Source organism: Myotis brandtii, unplaced genomic scaffold (genome assembly GCF_000412655.1).
Source record: "Myotis brandtii unplaced genomic scaffold, ASM41265v1 scaffold686, whole genome shotgun sequence".
Lineage (NCBI taxonomy): Eukaryota > Metazoa > Chordata > Mammalia > Chiroptera > Vespertilionidae > Myotis > Myotis brandtii.
In genome coordinates, this window is record NW_005370683.1 from 811,001 (window position 1) to 831,169 (window position 20,169).

At 34.7% G+C, this 20,169-nt stretch overlaps 1 protein-coding gene across 3 annotated transcripts in view; it reads right to left on the bottom strand.

Annotated features, from left to right (window-relative positions):
* ABCD2 (ATP-binding cassette, sub-family D (ALD), member 2) overlaps window positions 1–16,876 on the bottom strand; it is a 102,761-nt gene extending 85,885 nt beyond the window's left edge. For 2 of the 3 annotated variants that reach the window (XR_314465.2, XM_005881681.2), the window contains exons 1-5: window positions 15,502–16,669; window positions 13,779–13,959; window positions 6,910–7,025; window positions 3,266–3,434; window positions 2,277–2,371 (exon numbers count right to left, since the gene is read on the bottom strand). Coding sequence is in view for 2 of the 3 variants with exons in the window: in XM_005881681.2 (XP_005881743.1) it covers window positions 2,277–2,371; window positions 3,266–3,434; window positions 6,910–7,025; window positions 13,779–13,959; window positions 15,502–16,437 (1,497 nt within the window). In the remaining variant the exon portion in view is untranslated. Of the gene's footprint in view, window positions 1–2,276; window positions 2,372–3,265; window positions 3,435–6,909; window positions 7,026–13,778; window positions 13,960–15,501 lie in introns of all 3 variants that reach the window. The other variant, XM_005881679.2, reaches the window with a different exon arrangement.
* Between the last annotated feature and the right edge of the window lie 3,293 nt (window positions 16,877–20,169).

Genomic DNA, 20,169 nt, shown 5'->3' on the forward strand with positions numbered 1-20,169 from the left:
CTCACCATTGCTGTTTCTTTCTCTCTCTCCCTCTCCCTTCCTCTTTGAAATCAATAAAAATTATATTAAAAAAGAATTCCCACATTTACTAAATTTTATTCTCCAAATGTTTGTTGTTGTTTTTTAAATTCTGAAAGGCCAACAAAAGAGAACCTTTTCCTTTAAAAACCTGTTTGTCAATCCATGCAAAGGAAACAACTTTCTATTATATTTTAGGGACCTGAGACTTCAAATAAAACTTCCTGTCTGAGTAAAAAATAAACAATTATTATAAAAGTGTACTATAATAACATCTTTGTAGCACTTTAAAATATGTAACACTTTTATTATATTATTTAAAAATTTATTTCATATAAAAATAAACTGAGCTCTGAAGTTTTTACAGAAAGAGGGTGATGGCCCTAGCTGGTTTGGCTCAGTGAATAGAGCATCAACCTGTACACTGAGGGGTCCCAGGTTCGATTCCTGTCAAGGGCACATGCCCGGATTGTGGGCTCGATCCCCAGTAGGGGGCGTGCAGGAGGCAGTTGATCAATGATACTCTCTCATCATTGATATTTCTATCTCTCTCTCCCTCTCCCTTCCTCTCTGAAATCAATAAAAGTATATTAAAGAAAAGAAAGAGGGTGATGTCCACAATTATATAATTAGTAGGTGGCAGAATTTAAGACTTTTACTCTATTTAATAAGTGTAACAATAAAAATTGATATTATGAACTTAAACAACCAAAGTGTTCTATGATAGAGGACTGGATAAAGAAGATGTGGTACATATACACAATGGAATACTACTCAGACATAAGAAAGGATGAAATAGCGCCATTTGCAACAACATGCATGAGCCTTGAGAATATTATGCTAAGTAAAATAAGTCAGTCAGAAAAAGCTAAGAACGATATGATTTCACTCATATGTGGGATATAAAACTGAAACTTGTGAACACAGACAGCAGTGTGGTGGTTGTCAGAGGGAAGGGGGTGAGGGGAGAAGGGGATCCTAATATAAGGTGACAGCAGAAGATCTGACTTTGGGTGGTGGGCACACGCTGCAATATACAGATCTTGTAACATAGAAACCCACACCTGAAACCTATCTGTTCATGTTGACCATTGTCACCCCAATTTAATAAGAAATAATAATAATAAAGAAAAAAAATAAACCGAACCTGACCAAAAAAAGAGAAAGAAAATCTCTATACAAAAAGTTATAAATTATAAACTGTTGAACTACTAATAAGTAATTAAATATTCTATGTATGCCTCGTCAAATGTTTTATTTCAAATTTATTTAAGATTATGGTGCACCTTTGGCACCTAATTGGTATCATGCTCAGATCCAAATAATTAAAGAACTCTATAGGTCTATAAATGGAAAAGTAAAGCCTCATCAATTGTAGTTAAAACACAATTTCTCTTATATTTATTAACACAGAATTTTCCTTGTTCAGTACTTATCCTTTTCCTGCTCCCTTATTCATTGGTAAATACCATCTTTAATAATTAAAACTTGACTACAAAGTCCATACTAAAAGCATTTAGCACATGTATTGTCATGTTTTTAATTCTGTTTTCAAGTCCAATCGCCTCTTTGTTTGAACTAAAGCTCTTACGCCTTCATTACAGTCATTAATGCTTATGAGCAAATTATTTTGTACTTAAATTCCAAAATATCTGAATTTTACAGTGCTTTAAATAAAGGCCTTAGGTTTATTGACTGTTTTTACATCATCAAGATGTAAAATGTTAAATAATAACTCTTATTCTCAACAGAGTTATTAGAAACTAAATTCCAATCCACAAATCTGATTTTTTTCTAACAGAAGATGTGATTATTTAAAGCACAATTAAATTTAGAGAATCTGTAATAACAGAAGTAAACCTGCTAATGACCTTTAACCTCATATTTTAGTAAATTTATTATAATTCAGGCTTATAGTTTTTGAGTAATTCCTACAAGAAAAAAAATTAAAATTTATTTCCAGATAATAATTTTTGAGGAAATTTCCTATTGCTCTCAAAAGTTACCTAGCAAAGGCTCTCAGTGCACTACAATTTTGATATATAACCTGACAATAAAGCAGTAGAAATCAAATTTCTCTTTTTCTCTGCTTTCTGAGGAAGTAACTGCTTCTGTAATTGAGCCACTGTGCATACCTTTCTTGATTTCCCCTCCTGTCCATATGCTCCTCCAAGTATTTAACATAAGGTATATGAATTCTGAGTTGTTTTGTATTAGTGTGATGGCAACAATCAGAAGATTCTTGAATATCATCTTACTTTGAAGTTTAGACTGGAAGCCACCACTTCTCCCGTTGGTGTAATTATGGGAACATTTTCACAAATAATTCCATGATCCACATCAATAACTTTTCCTGTGAGTTAAGGAACATTTTAAGTTAGAAAAGTCATTGCATGTTATTGCTAATTAAGTATCTTAAAAGATACTTCACAGTTATAAATCATAGAAATAAATGGAAATATATATGTTATGTTTAAAGCAAAGTTTAATGCATACTGGGATATTTTGACACATCTATTTAGAAAATTTCTATCAGAAATTTTATTTTGCAATAATCTGATGTCAAAATCATGAGAGCAAAGGCGAACTCTATCTGATGTAACCTAGCCATAGTCTTTATAACCACTATTTCTCTAAATTAACCTTTCTTCTGAATAAACACAGTCCTGCAACAAGGAATTAAGACACAGAATAACACAATTCTAAAAAGTAGGACAACCAAACTTAAGTTTTAAAACACAGAATGAAGAACAATGTGATATTAGCTCTAGTTCTGTTAATCTTAAAAGCAAACAATTCATTCTGCCATATGTGCAGTTTCCAAAGTTAATTCTAGAAATTTTGTCCTAAATAAAAGTAGCATAATATTTTTTTATGCTAATGTTAGTCACCACTCCTCAAATTGCAACACTAACTTTGGGAATAATTGTTTAAATAATTAAATGTTGGTTCCTTGTAACAGTTAAAGGCTATCATCTAAAAAACTTTGGTTCTATTGATAAACACTTAAATATAGAAAAATAAAAAAAACTAAAAGCATTTAGACAGATTTCAGTGGATAGGGGGATGGGGTGAACGAGAAGAGATTAACCAAAGAACATACATGCATACATGCATAATCCATGGACACAAACAGTAGTCTGGGGAAGGCCTAGGGTGGGGTGGAAGCTGGGTGGAAGGGGGCAAAAAGTGAAAAAATGGGGGACATCTATAATACTGTCAACAATTAAAAAACTGAGTTTAAAACCTTTGATTTCCAGTGTGTCACTGAAAGGTAATTCTATATTAGCTCCGTTCTTGTCATGGTTTTCAGATTCTTGCACGACAGCAGTTCTCTTATAAATGCCTCTTTTAACTTCATCAAATACCCAAAACATATTGTACACTCGAGTAGTATAGCCTGCTAATTCAGTGACCTAAAACCAATGCAGAGAAATAATATAGAGTTAATATACCCAAGATAGACTTTTAAATAAATGTACCTTCATATAAGCTTCTTGATTTAACATCAAAGGTCCTATTTTATTATTCATGAAAAATAGATAATACATCTGATAATGAAAACAAGTAACAGTAAAAATGTTACCAAGAAAGCAACATAGCTACCCAGCCAGCATGGCTCAGTGGTTGAGTGTCGACCTATGAACAGGGAGATCACGGTTCAATTCCCGGGAAGGCCACATGCCTGGGTTGTGGGCTTGATCCCTAATGTGGGACTTGCAGGCAGCAGCCATTCAATGATTTTCTCTCATCATTGATGTTTCTATCTCTCTCTCCTTTTCCCTTCCTCTCTGAGATCAATTTAGAGAAAGAGAGAGAGAGAGAGTGAGAGCGCGCAACATAGCAAGGTGTCAATGTAAGATTGATTGGAATTATAAAATACATTAAAATTTATTCATTCAAGTCAGGGTTCAAAATAAGAGATTTCAGAATATTAGTGAAACTTAAAAACCTTTCAGTCAAATTTCTTATTTAGCTCATTTACATGACAAATTTCATTTACAGAAAGTTAGAAATTTTGTGAAAAGCTTAAATTCATTCAAGGAAATAAAAATTCTTTATTTTGGTATTTTTTTTCTTCAATTTAAAATGGAAGATTTTAAATAGAAGAAAAATACATTTTTTTCTCATTATAAAATGAATGTTTCTGAGTTAAATTGATTATCAAAATTCCCTACTTGGCCAGAGAAAATACCCCTGCTAGAGGATACTAATATTGGGAGTGAGCTCAATGAAAACTTTAAATCATTTTCAGTCCAAATCCCACAATTCACGATCTTTTCAGGCAAAGCATGATTTATATGGCCAAAGAAAAACATTAAATATGACTTTTTTTCTAGGAGAGAATGTAAAATAACAGAAGATAAAATCTCTGCTTCAGTCCAGTGGTGTCTTGCTTTTAGTCGGCCAGTTGTCCAATTTAGATGGAATCTCCAGCTGTTTTTCTATTAAAAGAACATCTTGTTATCAAGGTACTGTAAAATGTGACTCATCTTCTGTCAAGACCATCTTTCTCAGTGAAAAGGAAAGCACAAAAACCATTTCCTTACAGAAATGTTTATAAGGAAATTGGTACTAATAAGCAAGGCATGTCACTAATGAATGTTTCTTAAACAATAAATTGTGAAATAATTCAACAATGCTGACATTTAGGTAAGAATTTTGTGTGTGCAAAGATTAAGCAGTAAATAAGTAGGTGCTATTGCTAAAAGCCTCTACCACATGTCTCTACTGTGTGTGAGAGTCTGTAATTAGATTAGTATTGCATTTCTATATGTTAATGTTATAAACATTTAAAGGGTAATTTCTAAAATGATATCTAGAAGAATTTCTTGAGTTTCCAGGTAGAGAAAAACAGAGCTAAAGATTAACAAAATACAGATTCAAAGGAAATCTGGGTAAATATATTTGCATAGAAAAAAATCCAGAACCAAATGAAAAGGTCAGTTAAAGAAAGGCAGGAGGCAATGACTTAGTAGACCAAGCTGCAAGGTGGAGTGGGCAAAGAGTGTCTGAAAAAAACTGAAAATGTGACTGTGGGTTAATTACTTTGGGATACAAGAGAAGGACTCTAAAAAGGAACCTTTTTACCTCTGGAGCTAGCAAAGAATGCATAGTACTTTCATATGCTGTCACAGTAGTAGTAAGATTGTTTGGCAGTGACCATTCTATGACTCAAAGCACATTCAGGCAGAATAAAGCAAAATGCAATTATTTATTGTGTTGGAGATGATCTAGAAAAACCAATTGATATTCTTTCTGTGACTTAGATAGCAAAGTGTTAATGAGAGATAGATAAAATTTTTATTTGTCATTTAATTTTAATGATACATAATATGTTATATAAAAAAATCCCTAAAACTGTCTCAGATAATAAAAATTACCATTTGAAAAAATGTTTTAATTGAGTTGTTTTGGTATATGGCCCTAAATAACTGTTTTACTTTGTTGGTTTCAAAGTGCTAATGAGAGATAGATTAAATTTTATTTGTCATTTAATTTTAATGATACATAATATGTTACATAAAAAAATCCCTAAAACTGTCTCAGATTATCAAAATTACTATTTGAAAAAAATGTTTTAATTGAGTTGTTTTTGGTATATGGCCCTAAATAACTGTTTTACTTTGTTGGTTTTAAAAAAAAACCCCAACTCAATTTAATTGTTTAATGAAACTGAAAAATTTTGTCAGCAAATCACAAAATTTATAACTCTTTTAAATGCTAATTTAATTCAAGGCTGATTTAATTCAAGGCTGATTTAATAGGCACCTAAATTTATAATGCTGATCTGGCAATTTATATTAATACGAAAGTTACATGAGTAATTAATAGTGAGGCTGACTCTTCATGGGAATATTATCAGTAATATCTCAATTGAATAAAGTGGTTTTTAATCTTAACCCTGTCATATCTGCAGGTCTTATTACCATTATTTCAACAAATATTTATTGACCACATATAATATACAACTATTAAAATGAATACTAAGAATGTAAAGATGGGTAAGATAGTTCCTACTTTCCACTCAAGGTCTGGTGCAGAAGATAGACAATTATAAAGTGGTAAAAGACCAGATGTACTGTGAACACAGACTAGGAAGACCCAGACTTTAAAGGGAAAGTAGGAAGAAGGTGGAATCACAAGCACATTTATTTGTGTTTGGTGAGGCTTAACTTGTCATGAAGAATGAGTATAAGTTTGCAAGGTATATAAATAATTTTATTGAGTAACATTTATTCAGCACTTAATATGTATTGTTTTCTGACAAAGTCAATGCTATCACTATTTTCATTTAACAGATGAGGAAACAGAGGTTAAGAAACATGATCAAGTTCACATAATTAGTAAATACTGGAGCAAGAATTTAACTTTAGGCACTCTGTCTCTAGAATCCACACCTAAGGACTTTTCTTTTTAGTTTAAAAACAAATATGTCATATATAGACAGAAAAAAAGAGGAATTACAATAGATAGTGTCAAAATTAAAGGGTATTAGCAGCAATACATTTGGGAATTGTTCTCCCTTAACTTTATTATACACTTCGCAATTTTTTTAAATCCTCATCCAAGGATATATTTTCATTGATTTTTAGAGAGGAAGGAAGAGAGACAAAGGGAAACATTGATTTGAGAGAGGAACATTGATTTGTTGCCTCCAGTACCCACCCCGACCGAGGATTGAACTCACAACCTAGCTATGTGCCTGGCTGAGAATCGCACCTGCAACCTTTTAATGTACAGGACAACGCTCCAACCAACTGAGCCACCTGTCCAGGGCCTCTTTGCAATTTTTGATAAGGATATGTTTTCAAAATACTAAGTATATCTGTTAATTTACATTTTGCTTGATTTTCACATATCTCGCAGATTGACAAGAAATGCAAGTACCTCTTTATATGAAGACATAATCCGTTCAATGGCATCAGCTCCAGAGGCCAATAAATTTCGAGCAGTGGTAAAGGCTTCTGTCCGTTCACTAACCATAGCTTGTTTTTGGCCGTCTTCTAAATATAAAAGCAAATTACAAAACTATTTAGTTTTGTCCAAGTAACTAAATGTTTCTTTGTATACAAATGAAGTTGTGGTTACAACAGACATATGTAAAGTGTTCAATAGTATTAGCAAATTCCTAGATATCTAATGAATTATTGAAAATAGAATAATTGTACCAGATTTTATTGAAAGCTCCCTTTTGTCTCATTTTTTTTCTAGAAAAAGAGCTAGAACAATTAAATCCATAAGAATTAAGAACTATTTTCATTTAGCATTCTTTCAACCCTTTCCAAATCCAACAGCCTACCCTTACTGCAGGAATAAAATACTATTGATTTGATCAATGAAATCCAACTAACTAATATAAGCAAATATTTCTAGTGTGGTTCCATTAATATAAGTGCAAATTAGCTGACCCTCATAATTTAGTCTCTGTCTACCAGTTTCAATCAACCTTCACCTTAGTACAGCAGCTCCCAAATTTGCAATACTCTGTTTACCCTCTGATACCTGTATATATGATTTCATCTGACTTTAATATACTTCCATTCTTTTTTTTTGCTAGCTCTTCAAGAGTTAATTCTTTTTTTTTATTTCATAGAGAAAGAGAGAGAGGGAGAGAAAGATAGAAATATCAATGATGAGAGAGAATCATTGATTGGCTGCCTCCTGCATGTTCCACATTGGGGATCAAGCCCACAACCCAGGCATGTGCCCTGACCAGGAATCAAACTGTGACCTCCTGGTTCATAGGTCTACATTCAACCACTGAGCAACACCAGCCAGGCTAGAGTTAATTCTTTAGTACAGGTTTCAGTGGAAACCCTGGTCTAGTTTTTCTAATGGACTGTAAGTTCCTTAAGGGGCAAGACTGTGTGTTTTATTCCTTATTCTTAGTATTCAGATTAAGTGTCTATCACATAATACTCCTTAATGTATATTAAATGGATGCATAGATGGATGGATGGATGGGTGGATGGATGGATGGATGGATGGATGGATGAACATCCCAAATTTACTGTCAATGCAAAATTATGGTCAGGAGTCAGACTAGGTTTGTATCCAGGCTCTACTACTTATTGGCAAGTACTAAGGTAAGTAGAGTAAGCCACTTATCCTTCCTCGCCTATTTTCTCACATGTAAATGAGGTAAATAATAGTACTACCTTAAACAAATCTATCTCCAAGAGTTGTTGTGAGGTTTAAAGGTTAAATACAAAGGAACTGCTAGCCTAATCCATGGCCTATAATAATACATGCTCTAAATGTTAGCTGTTATTATTTCCTCTAGTTATAGTTATTAGTGCATATCTACTCAATTAGTCTTATTCTTCAAAATTATTATCTCCAGGTCATTACTTTAATCTTTCCATCTATTTCATTATCTATCTTGTCCTTCTATAGATTACTTAAAAAGTTCTAAATCAAAAGCTGTAAATTAGTGAAAATGTTAGAATAATAAGATACTCATAGGCCCACTTAGTATTTATTTCTCTCTGATTTATCTCAATGTGAAGGGTTTTTTCTCCATAACAATATAATTAACTTGTGCTCTACTATGACTACTAGATACTTTCACCTTTACTTGCTCATAAACAGCTCAGCTGAATTTGAAAGGCATCTGTGCATAAGTAAAATTCACTCAGCAGACATTTACTGAACACGTAGATGTATAAGAAATTAGGTAATGTGCCATAGGACATGCAAAGGTAAGTGTTATTTTCAGACTTTTTCCTTGGGGAACTTGCAGTTTGGTAAGAGAGAGAAGTCAAGTTCCCAAATAATTATGCTGTGGGCAGTCTATGATAGGAGTTAATATGAGGTATTTGGAGGAGGCAAAAATTATTATTATTTTTTTTGGAATTTTTATAAGAGTTTAGTTGAGCCAAACCGATGATTTCAGGGAAACAAGATCTCAAATGCTCCCACAAAAAATCATTTCTTGCTGCAAGAGACAGGGAACTGCTTTATGGAGAAGTAGATGGTGAGGGAGGCCTTAAAAGCCACATACAATTTTAACACATCACAAGTATGGCGTAAGCAATGACATGAAGGGAAATTTTAAGCAATACCAACAGAATAACAAGTAGCTTGGGCAAAATAAAGTATGGGTTAGTGTCAGACACTGATTTCATTTGAGTACCAGAATCACCATGAGCTCACGGGGACCTTTTATGAGAATCTAATTTGGTCTATTCTGTTAAACACTGCTCTAAAGAACTATCATTATTTCCCTTGACGTTAGTTTCCTTGAAGAATGTAAAAAGGAAAGCTTTGAGCACTGGTATAATTGAAGAGTGAAAGATATTAGGTAAAGAGACTAGGGACAGAGTGTAGATACTCTTAAACACATTTAAATGTGTGAAAAAAAATTAGATAAGTCACACAAAAAAATTACCAAAGGATTCTCAGCAAGCTACCAAAAATAGCAAAATGCTGGATCAGTTAAAGCACTAAGAATAGTATTGGCTCACAAAGAATCTGGCTGATGATTGAAAATAACTATAATATTTTTATGAATTTGGGTTAAAAAGGGTTTGAATAGTAGCTTTCATTGACAACCTCTGTTAAAAAGAAGAAACTAGCACAGACGGACTTGTGTTTGATATGGCATGGTACTTCCCATGCTGCTTTGGCAGGTTAATGTGTATTGGGTTTTCTTCATGTTTTTAGCAACAAAACTACCAATAGCTCTGGACAGATTTCATTTGACTTTTATTCTACTGGTTGTTCTTTGGTAGGTACTGTGAAAGCAGTGCCAGTACTATTTCATCATGCACACAACAGTCAACTGCATAAACTCTCTAGGGCCAGATTCCTTAGTGTCAGAGATATAAATTCATGACCTAAAGCACTCACCAAATATTTATTGTCCTACCAAATATTTTAAATATTTTATCAAAAGTTCCTCATTTAAGGATTTAGTGTTTAATATTACATCTGCTTATTTTACTGACACTGTTCAGCTCTGCTAATAAGAAGTGTGTATTCAGCCATGGACACATCTTGTTATTTCACTGAAAAGGCAAGAAAGGATTAAAAAAGCTAAGGTTGTATCATTATCTATTTTTCCAAACCCATATAATTCTACAATATAGAGAGTAAACCCTGATATAAACTATGCAGATAATACTGGCAGTGCTAGTGGCTGAGATGCTTTCTTCCCTGCCTGTGAAGGTGTCTGGGATAATGTCTGGCAGGAGGGATCTATAGGTAGCTTTCGCTGGCCTTACCCAGAACTGCTTTTGATATGATATCAACAGTGGTTTATAATGTTAAAAATGTGAGATTATAGCTCCTAGGTAACTATTTTTTCTTTCATGTAATTTCAGTTTTTCTCTTACTGCAAAGCAAACGAAGGGGCAATGTCCTCTAAAAATATATAATAGAAACTATATAAAACTATTTCAATGCTTTTTCAACTAGTTGGTCCCATGATTAGTTGGTCTCAAACTAAGTGAAGTTCCTTATAGATCAAGTTCCCAAAGAGCTCAGATAGAGGCAACATGATGAAGGGGAAAAAAGCAAAGCTCTAGGAGTTACATAATGTTTTCTAGCCTTAATGCTTTGACCGTCTGTGTGACTTGAGTAACTCCCAGGCTCCAGATTAAATGACCTGTAAGGTCCTCTTCTGATGTGAAGATGGCATAATTCCATATGCAATTTTGTAACATGAACATGAATATTAACATAATCCTACCGTTAACCACAAGATTTCTCTTAAAATTGTACTATAGAACTATTTTTCTTTTCTCCTCCCCCCACAAAAGTTATGTAGGTTCTTCCTCCTATCTGCATGTTACTCTGATGTCCTAATCACTTGCAAATGCCTTGCTCCTTTAACAATAATAATCATACCAGCAAATATCTATTGAGCACTTCCTGTGGGGCAGGTATTGTTACAAGTTTTATATATGTGACCTTCTTTAATCCTCCTAACAACCCTAAAATTTCCCCCATTTTGAAAATGAGGAAATGAAAGCACAAAAAGATGAAACGATTTGTCTTTAGATACAGCCTAATAAACAAAAGAGCCAGATTCTAGACTCCAGAGCCTACATGGTAAGAATATAAATAAATATTAACAATTGCTTCCACCGAAGTTTTTACTACTTGCCAAGGACTGTGTAAAAGCACATTAATACAATATATGTAATTTCATATAATTCTTTAAATGATATATTATCATCTTTACAGTTAAGATAGGAAAACTGAAGCATATAAGTTTATGTAACTTTCTGAAGGATGAATACTAATAAACAGCAGAGTCTAGATTTAAAGTGACCTGCTTCTTTCCTCTATCTTCCTTTTTCTCCCTGTTCTCTTTGCCATTCCTCTCACTCACCCATTTCATATATATACAGTGTCATACATTTAATTCCTCTCTAACATAAGGGACAACTCAGGGCATAAGAGTAAACTGAGATGGAAGACTAGATTAGACTATCTGGTATGCAATTCTAAGACCTAAAGCCTCAAAGATATGTCATTATCTTAAAAATAAATAATTTTGTCTGAGTAAAATGATAATATTTTCATGTGTTAAGTCATTGTTGGTCAAATATATTTAGTAAACACACATATGTAAACATTTTAAGCATAAATATAGTAACCTTAGAAATTACAGAAGATATTGAGGCATACTCTCATAATAATCCTGTCATAGGAATTCATTGAGATTATAGCTCCTATGAATTTCTTCTTCTATGAAATTCTTATATTGTTTTTCTTTGTATAACATTTTCTTTTGAAAAGAAGTTTTAAGAATCAGTTCCATTTGCATCAATGTTATTATTCCCATCTAAAATTTTAATGCTGTTTCTTTAAATTAATATGGTGTTTTCAGGATTCATAGGATGTATTTTGAACATCTTATTGCATCACCTACAGAAGTAAAATTGTTATATTCTTTGCATACATTGTTTATGTCTTAGTGGTCTCTGTGGGGTTAATTTGTCACCATTAATAGCTGCATTTTCCCTGTTCTATGTTTACTCCAGGGTTTTCTAACAAGACCAGTGCTTCCAAGGACTAACAGAACTACCCCATAATCTTATAATTGGGGTTGCTGTTAGTATACATTATATATGAAACTTAAAAATATCCATATACTTAGAGAGAATCTTTTAATATAAAAGATTCGATATAGCATGAATATCTGACAATTTTGTCAAATTTCTTAATAAAACTGATCTTAAGAACATAGGTTTTTAAGTGTCTTTTTTTTGTTAATACGCTTGAAAAAGCAATTTATTTTTTATTTAATTATGAAAAGATTTAGCCTAAGAATACTCTTAATAACAATGACTTTTTCAATATAAGTTTTTTAAATGACATTTTAAAAATAAAATTTGAAAATATAAAAACAGATAAAATTCCATTTCCCAGTGGTCTAAACACAGTGTCTACTGTTGAATTGTGGAGTATATGTACTGAATTTGGTATATGCATAGCATTATCACAAAGGTTTGTCAAATCCTAATTACTAAAATGAACATTGTAGGTAAAGAATGACTCAAATTTGACAAGTGTTTTTATAAGAATTGGTTAAAGTATTTAGGTACAGTTCAAGTGTAAAGGCATGTGGTAATTTTTTGCTTGTTTTTATTAGATGCCTTAAAACAAATAACTACACCAAAAATAACCACAAAATAATGTGAATTCTGTTACATTATTTTTAGTGTTGCCTTTTGTTTTTTACATAATAAATGTCACCCTGTATCGAGAACATCCAGAGCATGCTCTGTACTTTCAAAACATGACTCCATTAAATCCTCACAACAACCCTCCGAAGTAGCCTTTCTGATGATCATTTTATAGATGAGGAAACGGAGGTTTGGGGAGTTTGATTAATATGACTAACACATACAAAGGCAAATAGAGGGAAAGCCAAGAGTTGAGAAAGGCCCAGGCTTTTGTCTAGCTCCTTCAACACGAAGGCCAATTTGGTCAAGTGGTTTTCAGACAGGAGGGGGTATATTGTATTTTTCAGAAAGACCAGGAAATGCTGCTTCTTTATTTTAATTCCCCTATCTTCCTGCCAATTAAGATCCAAACTCCCACCTCAATCAAGTAAGACACAACATTTTAATGCCCCCTTTGCCCTTATCTTTCTTTGTTATTCCAAAGGATGACAATGTTGACAAAAACCACTGAGATGGTGATAGGCTAGAATTAGACACTTGCTACTTGTAAACCTTTCCCCCCACAATACCACCAAATCATGCTACATAGGAGGTTATCTATGTTACCTACAAGTAGAGCACACTTGGTACCGTGGCATGAAGCACTTTGTGAAAAAGTATTCCTTGTTGCCTAACTTTTTAAATAAAATTAGAGCAGACCCAGTTATAGAACATTTATAGATTAAATGCATTGGATGTGCACAACTGAAGTTGGCAATGAGAAAACTTATACTCTTTTTGAAGGTATTTTGTTTTGAGTTTAAATGTTAAACTAGAGAATTATTTTATATAAGGCAGTATAATTAAAATTGCTCAAGTTCAACTCCCAGAAACACTGCATCAGAGATCTCTGAAATATTTCAGAACTGGAAAGTTCTTTTGAGCAACTTGTCTCCTTTTCTTTTTTTTTTCATATTGCTGGTCTTATCTTTGGACATTGCAAAGTCTTCCATTGTTTCTGACTATTAATGACTATAGAACAACGGCCACATACAGTTTCACTCACACAGAACAAGCAGTAATACTTTCAAGAGAAATAACCTTAAGCATATATTTGAGATTAAGCATAAATGCCATTACCACCATCTGCAAAGCCAGTTGCAGTGATAATAGGTACAGCCACCATAATTAGTCCACTGCCGCTCCAAACATACTTCATCAAGAACTGCTCTATCATAATGTACCACAAACGTTTCGATAAAATGAGGTTCATCTGATCTGCTAAAGCTTTGTAACTTTTCTGGAGTTGTTTCATTTCTACCTATAGAGAGAAAAAGAGTTAAGAATTAACTTAGCATGAGCTATCAAAATAAATATTGTATGCTTGAGGACTTTAAAGATAAGTTATATTATTAGTTTGCTTTATTTAGTATTGTATTATCTATGATTCTAACAACCAACAAATACAGATTAATATCAGATTTGGTCATTATTGTTTAGATTTATCATATTTGTAATATTAAAAAAATAATACTCAGTAAATATAATGCTAAGTATAAAATATGTAAGTGTAATATATATATAAGTGATTTATAAGCATGATTTTAAAATTACATGTAGGAGATGTTTAAACCAAATATTCTGTAAGACATGAATAAACAATGCTAGAATCTTATCCTTCTTGATTATATCAAAACTATCTGAAAATAAGTATATGATACATATGTGTGTAATTAGACTCCAGTTTTGAACTAACTCAATTTATTGGACTTTGTCTTAAATTCAAGAAGCCAACAACATGATATAATTTACATCACTAAGTTCAATGATTCAAGAAGACTGACACATCAATATGATTAATACAACATATGAGGACAATTTTCAAGTGGGAGTAGAAGTTCTAAATTTGCTTTAAAGTTTCTTCTTCAGATTGGTACTGCTATAAAAAATTTTTTGATAATTGATGATGCTTTAAAAATTAAATAATTCTGCCTGGTAATTAAAATACCATTTTCAACTTTAGAATACCTTAATATTTTATTTGCCAGACATTTGGATTAGGATTTCAGATGCATCACCTTAAAATTTCTGCCATATTTAATATTATGAAGTTACTGTCATGCATTGCAATTTTAGGTAATTAGGCTAACTATTTTAGGGATCTGCTTAAGGTTGAAAATCTTTAATATTTAAAATAACACTCTGGAACTCTTTCCTCCTCCTCATTTCTAATCTTAGTTTTTCTATCAAAGTTAGACAAAGTTTCATTTCACTGTCTCTTTTTATTTGTGTCAAAATATGGTACTAAGAGTAATGGAAAAGCATTGGTGAGCCCCACTCTCCTAAATTTCTTAAGACTTAGGACAGCCCATCATTGACCAGGCATGCAAAACTGTCAAACTTGTTTTTCATATGAAAGCATGTTTTCCCCCCTTGAAAAGCAACAATAAAATACCACCCTAAATTTCCATCTCAATAGAAACGTGTTCACTTAGTTTCCAAACATATATTTTCTTCTAATTCTGTAGAACCACCGACTAAGTTAGGATTTAAGTTTTAAGAAAATGCTTTAGAGATAATTCTCAGCATACTTGAGTAAGAGGGGGTGAAGTAGACTATTTTCTACAGTGCTGACTATTTTATTCTCATGAAACTTCAGAAAAGTTTGCACTCTATAATTTTTTAACAGCTTGTCATTAAACAGGGTAATGAAGCATGTATTTTAATGAAGGTTTAAGATGTTATAGGAATCTAAAACCCTAAAGAAGTGGGTCCATCAATAATAGTACAACAGATGGTATCTAGCACTGAAGTGGCAGCTTGAACATGCTCACATTTCACCCATCACCTTAATTTCTCTTACCTTATGTCCTCTGTAAAAGGCAATTTCTTCAACATTGGCTATAATTCTGGAGTGCACATACCGTAAATAGCCTTTTCTATGCGCTTCTTCGGCCACCAATTTACCAAACTTGGGAGAGCAGGCTTTCAACACTTTAGCAGTGGCATATACCACAAGTCCTGCTAATAGAGTGGGTCCAATTGGGCTCGCACCTCTGGATGTAGCAGTCTGGATGAGGGTGTAGGAGGTCAGAATTACATCTAAAATAGGTTTGGTCAGATTGGAATATAAGTGAGCCACAGACTGGGAGAACATCATAATATCTTCAGTAAGAGACTGGTCAGGGTTTGCCAGCCTCCCATCCATATTGATCACTTTATAATAAGTCTGATTTGTAAAATAGGTTTCATAGGCATGGTCTACTAGGCGAGTTCTGAAGGCCAAAGCCAATTTGCATTCCAGGTACCTTATCGCACTGTTGACAAAGGTGGCAGGGATGGCAATCAGAAGCCACTTGATCAGTTTGATGATGAAAGTCCGAGGCTTCTTTTCCACAATGCTTTTTACGATTTTTCCATCCAGACCAGCCACATAGATAGACAGAAAGGTTCTTGAGATGAGAGCCACCGAGTGGAGGCAGAGCCACCCTGTCTCCGTGGTCACAAGTTTTGGAAAGAGGATTTTTCGAAGTTCTAGTAGCTGTTTGAAAAAATCTGCATTCACTCCAGGCGAAGGTTTTTTACAAGTAATCTCGGTGCAATGCAGTGTTTCTCTGTTCTCTGCAGCCCCGCGAGCTTCTTTTTTCTTCCTGTGGCCAGTTTGCTTTAAATGCTTGCTAAGGATGGGGTAGAGGGTTTTCACAGCATATGCCGCAGCCACCAGGCAGGCGGCCCTTTTAGCAGCACCCGACCTGGTCCATTTCACTCGATCAGCTGCTGCATTTAGCATATGTATCATTTTCCCAGTTACCCAAACCAGCTTCAAAAAGGATAGTTTTAAAAGATCATGCTCCACGGGGATCCCCAGCAAATATTTCAGAAAGTGCTACAGCGTTCCATACTCTGCAGCGTTTCTCCTCTTCTGTGTTTTTTTTTGGTTTTGTTTTAGTTTTGTTCTGCTGTGACAGACGAGCCGAGCTCAGTATCCACTGCATCTACCGGGGATGATTCGCTCAGAAGCTCAAGCTGCACCGAGCAGCCCCAAGCTCCTCCCTCACCGACCCCTCATTGGCTGTGAGGGCGCTGGGACCTTGGGATCCTCGCTGCTTCCCTTTGAACCTTTAAAATGAGGAGAGAGCAAAATGAATTTCATCCTTAAACTGGAGTTCAGCGAGTTAAATGTCTATTTTTGGAGAGGTCGAATCAGGCAAGCTGCTGGCAACAAAACCTGCCCTAGCCACTGAGCATGCTCAGCGTCACTTAGAAACCCACAGAAGTTTCAGAACATACAGCGATTCTCTTAAGGTTTTAGTAGATACCACAAGGTGAAGAGCAAAAAGAAAGGGAGATTTCCAAAAGCTATAGAGCGAGATGGAGAGGGAGAAGAAGCCAGGGAGTTGAGGAAGGAGGGACAAGATGCTCAACGTAAAATGAATATAAGAAGGCTGTGAAATGAATCTGAAAGGGAGAGAGAAGAAAGTGAAAAAGCCAGGAGGGCACTGGGAAAAAATACTTGGATCTGTTTTGCGGTCCTGTCCCCATCCATTTAATTTTTTTTCTATGATTTTATATGAAGACCCAGAACCTACCAGACAAGTTGTAATCGAGGGCATTATTTGTAAATAAAAAGAAATCTTTCCTATTATATAAACTAATTATCTGCTGTACTTCCACCCCTATGTTTACTCGTCCTTATAATAAAAGTCTTCCAGCCCCACGACTGCTATTTTTAGCAATGGAGCTCTGATGCACTGGTATTTATTTACAAGGTGGCTACTAAATAAATGAGAGCAATGTTTCACTTCTACTACTCCCTTGTGTCCCTTGTTACTTGGAGGTACTGTGACTCTATAATCAAATGTTAACCATTTGGGAACCCAATCAGAGTGGGACAGTTGGAAATAGCTTCTCCAAGAGCTTCATTTTTCAAGAGTTCTTTCTCTTTCACAGGCTTTTGTTTGCTTGTTTTGTTTAGGCTTAGAGATAATCCATTGGCTACTTCCCATTTACATTTTAGTTATTTGATAAAAATCAAGAGTGTTAAAAAAATTCTCTATTTCCCTAATGGAGGACTTAAACTGCTAAATAGTCAAGCAAAACTCTGCATACTTAAAAAAATATAAAAGGCTTTTTTTAAAAAATAAGGAAGAGTATATTCTTGAATATATGAAAAATTAGCTTTCTCACCCCAACCCCCAACACACAACATACATGCTAGAAGCCTGGGAAGATATGCATTAAACTAGAACAGAGGTTGGCAAATTACAACCCAACCAGATGGGCCAAATTTGGCCCACCATCTATTTTTCAGATGACCCTTGAGTTGAGTGTTTTTTACATTTTAAAGTGTTGAAAATACATCAAAAGAAGACTATTTTGTGACATGAAAATTGTATAAAATTTTTATTTCAGTGTTCATAAATAAAGTTTTATTGGAACACAGTTGCAGGCATTTATTTACTTACTAGAGGCCTGGCACACAAAATTCATGCACTGGGGGGTGGGAGAGTCCCTCAGCCCGGCCTGTACCCTCTAGCAGTCCAGGAACCCTCGGGGGATGTCTGGGACCCCTCGCTCCTTACCACCCACCTGCTCGCTGCTGCCTGGCACACAAAATTCGTGCACTGGGGGGTGGGAGAGTCCCTCAGCCCAGCCTGTACCCTCTCGCAGTCCAGGACCCCTCGGGGGATGTCTGGGACCCCTCGCTCCTTACCGCTTCTGGCTGAGCGGTGCTCCCACTGAGGGAGAGCACTGACTACCAGGGGGAAGCTCCTGCATTGAGCGTCTGCCCCCTGGTGGTCAGTGCGCATCATAGCAACTGGTCGTTCTGCCATAACTGTTGCTTAGGCTTTTATTATATAGATTGTCTATGACTTTTAATCATTGACCCACAGTGGCAGAATTGAGTCAATGAAATAGAGTCTAAAACATTTACTGTCTGTCCGGTCTTCATCAGAAGTTTGCTGTCGCTTAGGCTTTTATTATATAGATTGTCTATGACTTTCAATCATTGACCCACAGTGGCAGAGTTGGGTCAATGAAATAGAGTCTAGAACATTTACTGTCTGTCCGGTCTTCATCAGAAGTTTGCCAACCTCTGTGCTGGCATATATAGCCTGTGTCAGTGTTGGGTGACCTTCATCACTCAGTTTATTAGAATAAAGAACTATCCTCACTTCTATGACTAATGATATTCCTAAACTTTTAAAACCCCTCCTTTCTGAAATACCTATATTAATTCCAAGAATCATCACAGATCTCTTTTCATTTGTTTGCATTCAATTCAGCAGACTAACTAATCCATGAGTGGCAAAGTCACGCAAGTCTTTGTTAGCTGGCCATAATAAGCAGCACAATCTGTCATTCCATTAAGACTTTCCAATTTATATGTAGAGATCACAGTAGCTTACTTCAAAATATTATATCCCTAATTTCATGCTTTTCATGTGTCAAAATCAGGCTGTCTTATATTTATAAATTTTAATTCATTATGTTACATTTCGTGACTGTGATAGGACAGGCAGAGGGCTAAGGTAAACTTAACTAGGGGTGATTGGAGGTTGTTTGGCCAGGTAGAACATGGTACACAGAGGGGCGCATGGGTCAGAAAGCAGCTGGCAGTTGAGACAAGTGGCTTGCATCACTGGCATAAGACAGCCATATCAGGGGAGGAGCAGGGTAGTGAGAAATCTAGAAGCAAACAACATTATAGATCCAAACAGGTACCCAATTAGTTGTAGGTAGGTTAATTTGCCAATTGATAATGAGGCTGGGGTACAGGAACAAGCTTTTAATGCGTGGAGTGAAAGACTTGTTAGAATGAACAATTAGGTATGAGGAAATAATCAAGATGGGAATTTGGTTACCAGAATTGTGGTAGGTTGAAGGCCAGTTACTGAAACTGGAGAAAAAGTCAGTGTGAGCTTTGACTTGATGTTGAGCCACTATAACCATTTAAATTGCACTCACTCTTCACCCAGTCAGGGTTGATTCTAGCGTCTGAAGCTGGGCTCAAGCCTTCTGGGAAGGCAGTGGGAGAATTTGAGATGACAGGAAACTAGATAGGTATTTCCAATTGGAAATATATGCCATTTAAGAAACTAAGAATGTCAAAGTACTTTTCATTTTTTTTCTACCAGCAGTATGTAATTAAAGCAAAGAGAACATAAATTCAGTTTGAATTCCAAACTATACGAGATAAAGGAGGTGAAAAAAAGATCACTTACTCTAGTAAACATAGTTCACTCAAGCAAAGATCACTTACTCTAGTAAACATAGTTCACTCAAGCAAAGATCACTTACTCTAGTAAACATAGTTCACTCAAGCAAAGATCACTTACTCTAGTAAACATAGTTCACTCAAGCAAAGATCACTTACTCTAGTAAACATAGTTCACTCAAGCAAAGATCACTTACTCTAGTAAACATAGTTCACTCAAGCAAAGATCACTTACTCTAGTAAACATAGTTCACTCAAGCAAAGATCACTTACTCTAGTAAACATAGTTCACTCAAGCAAAGATCACTTACT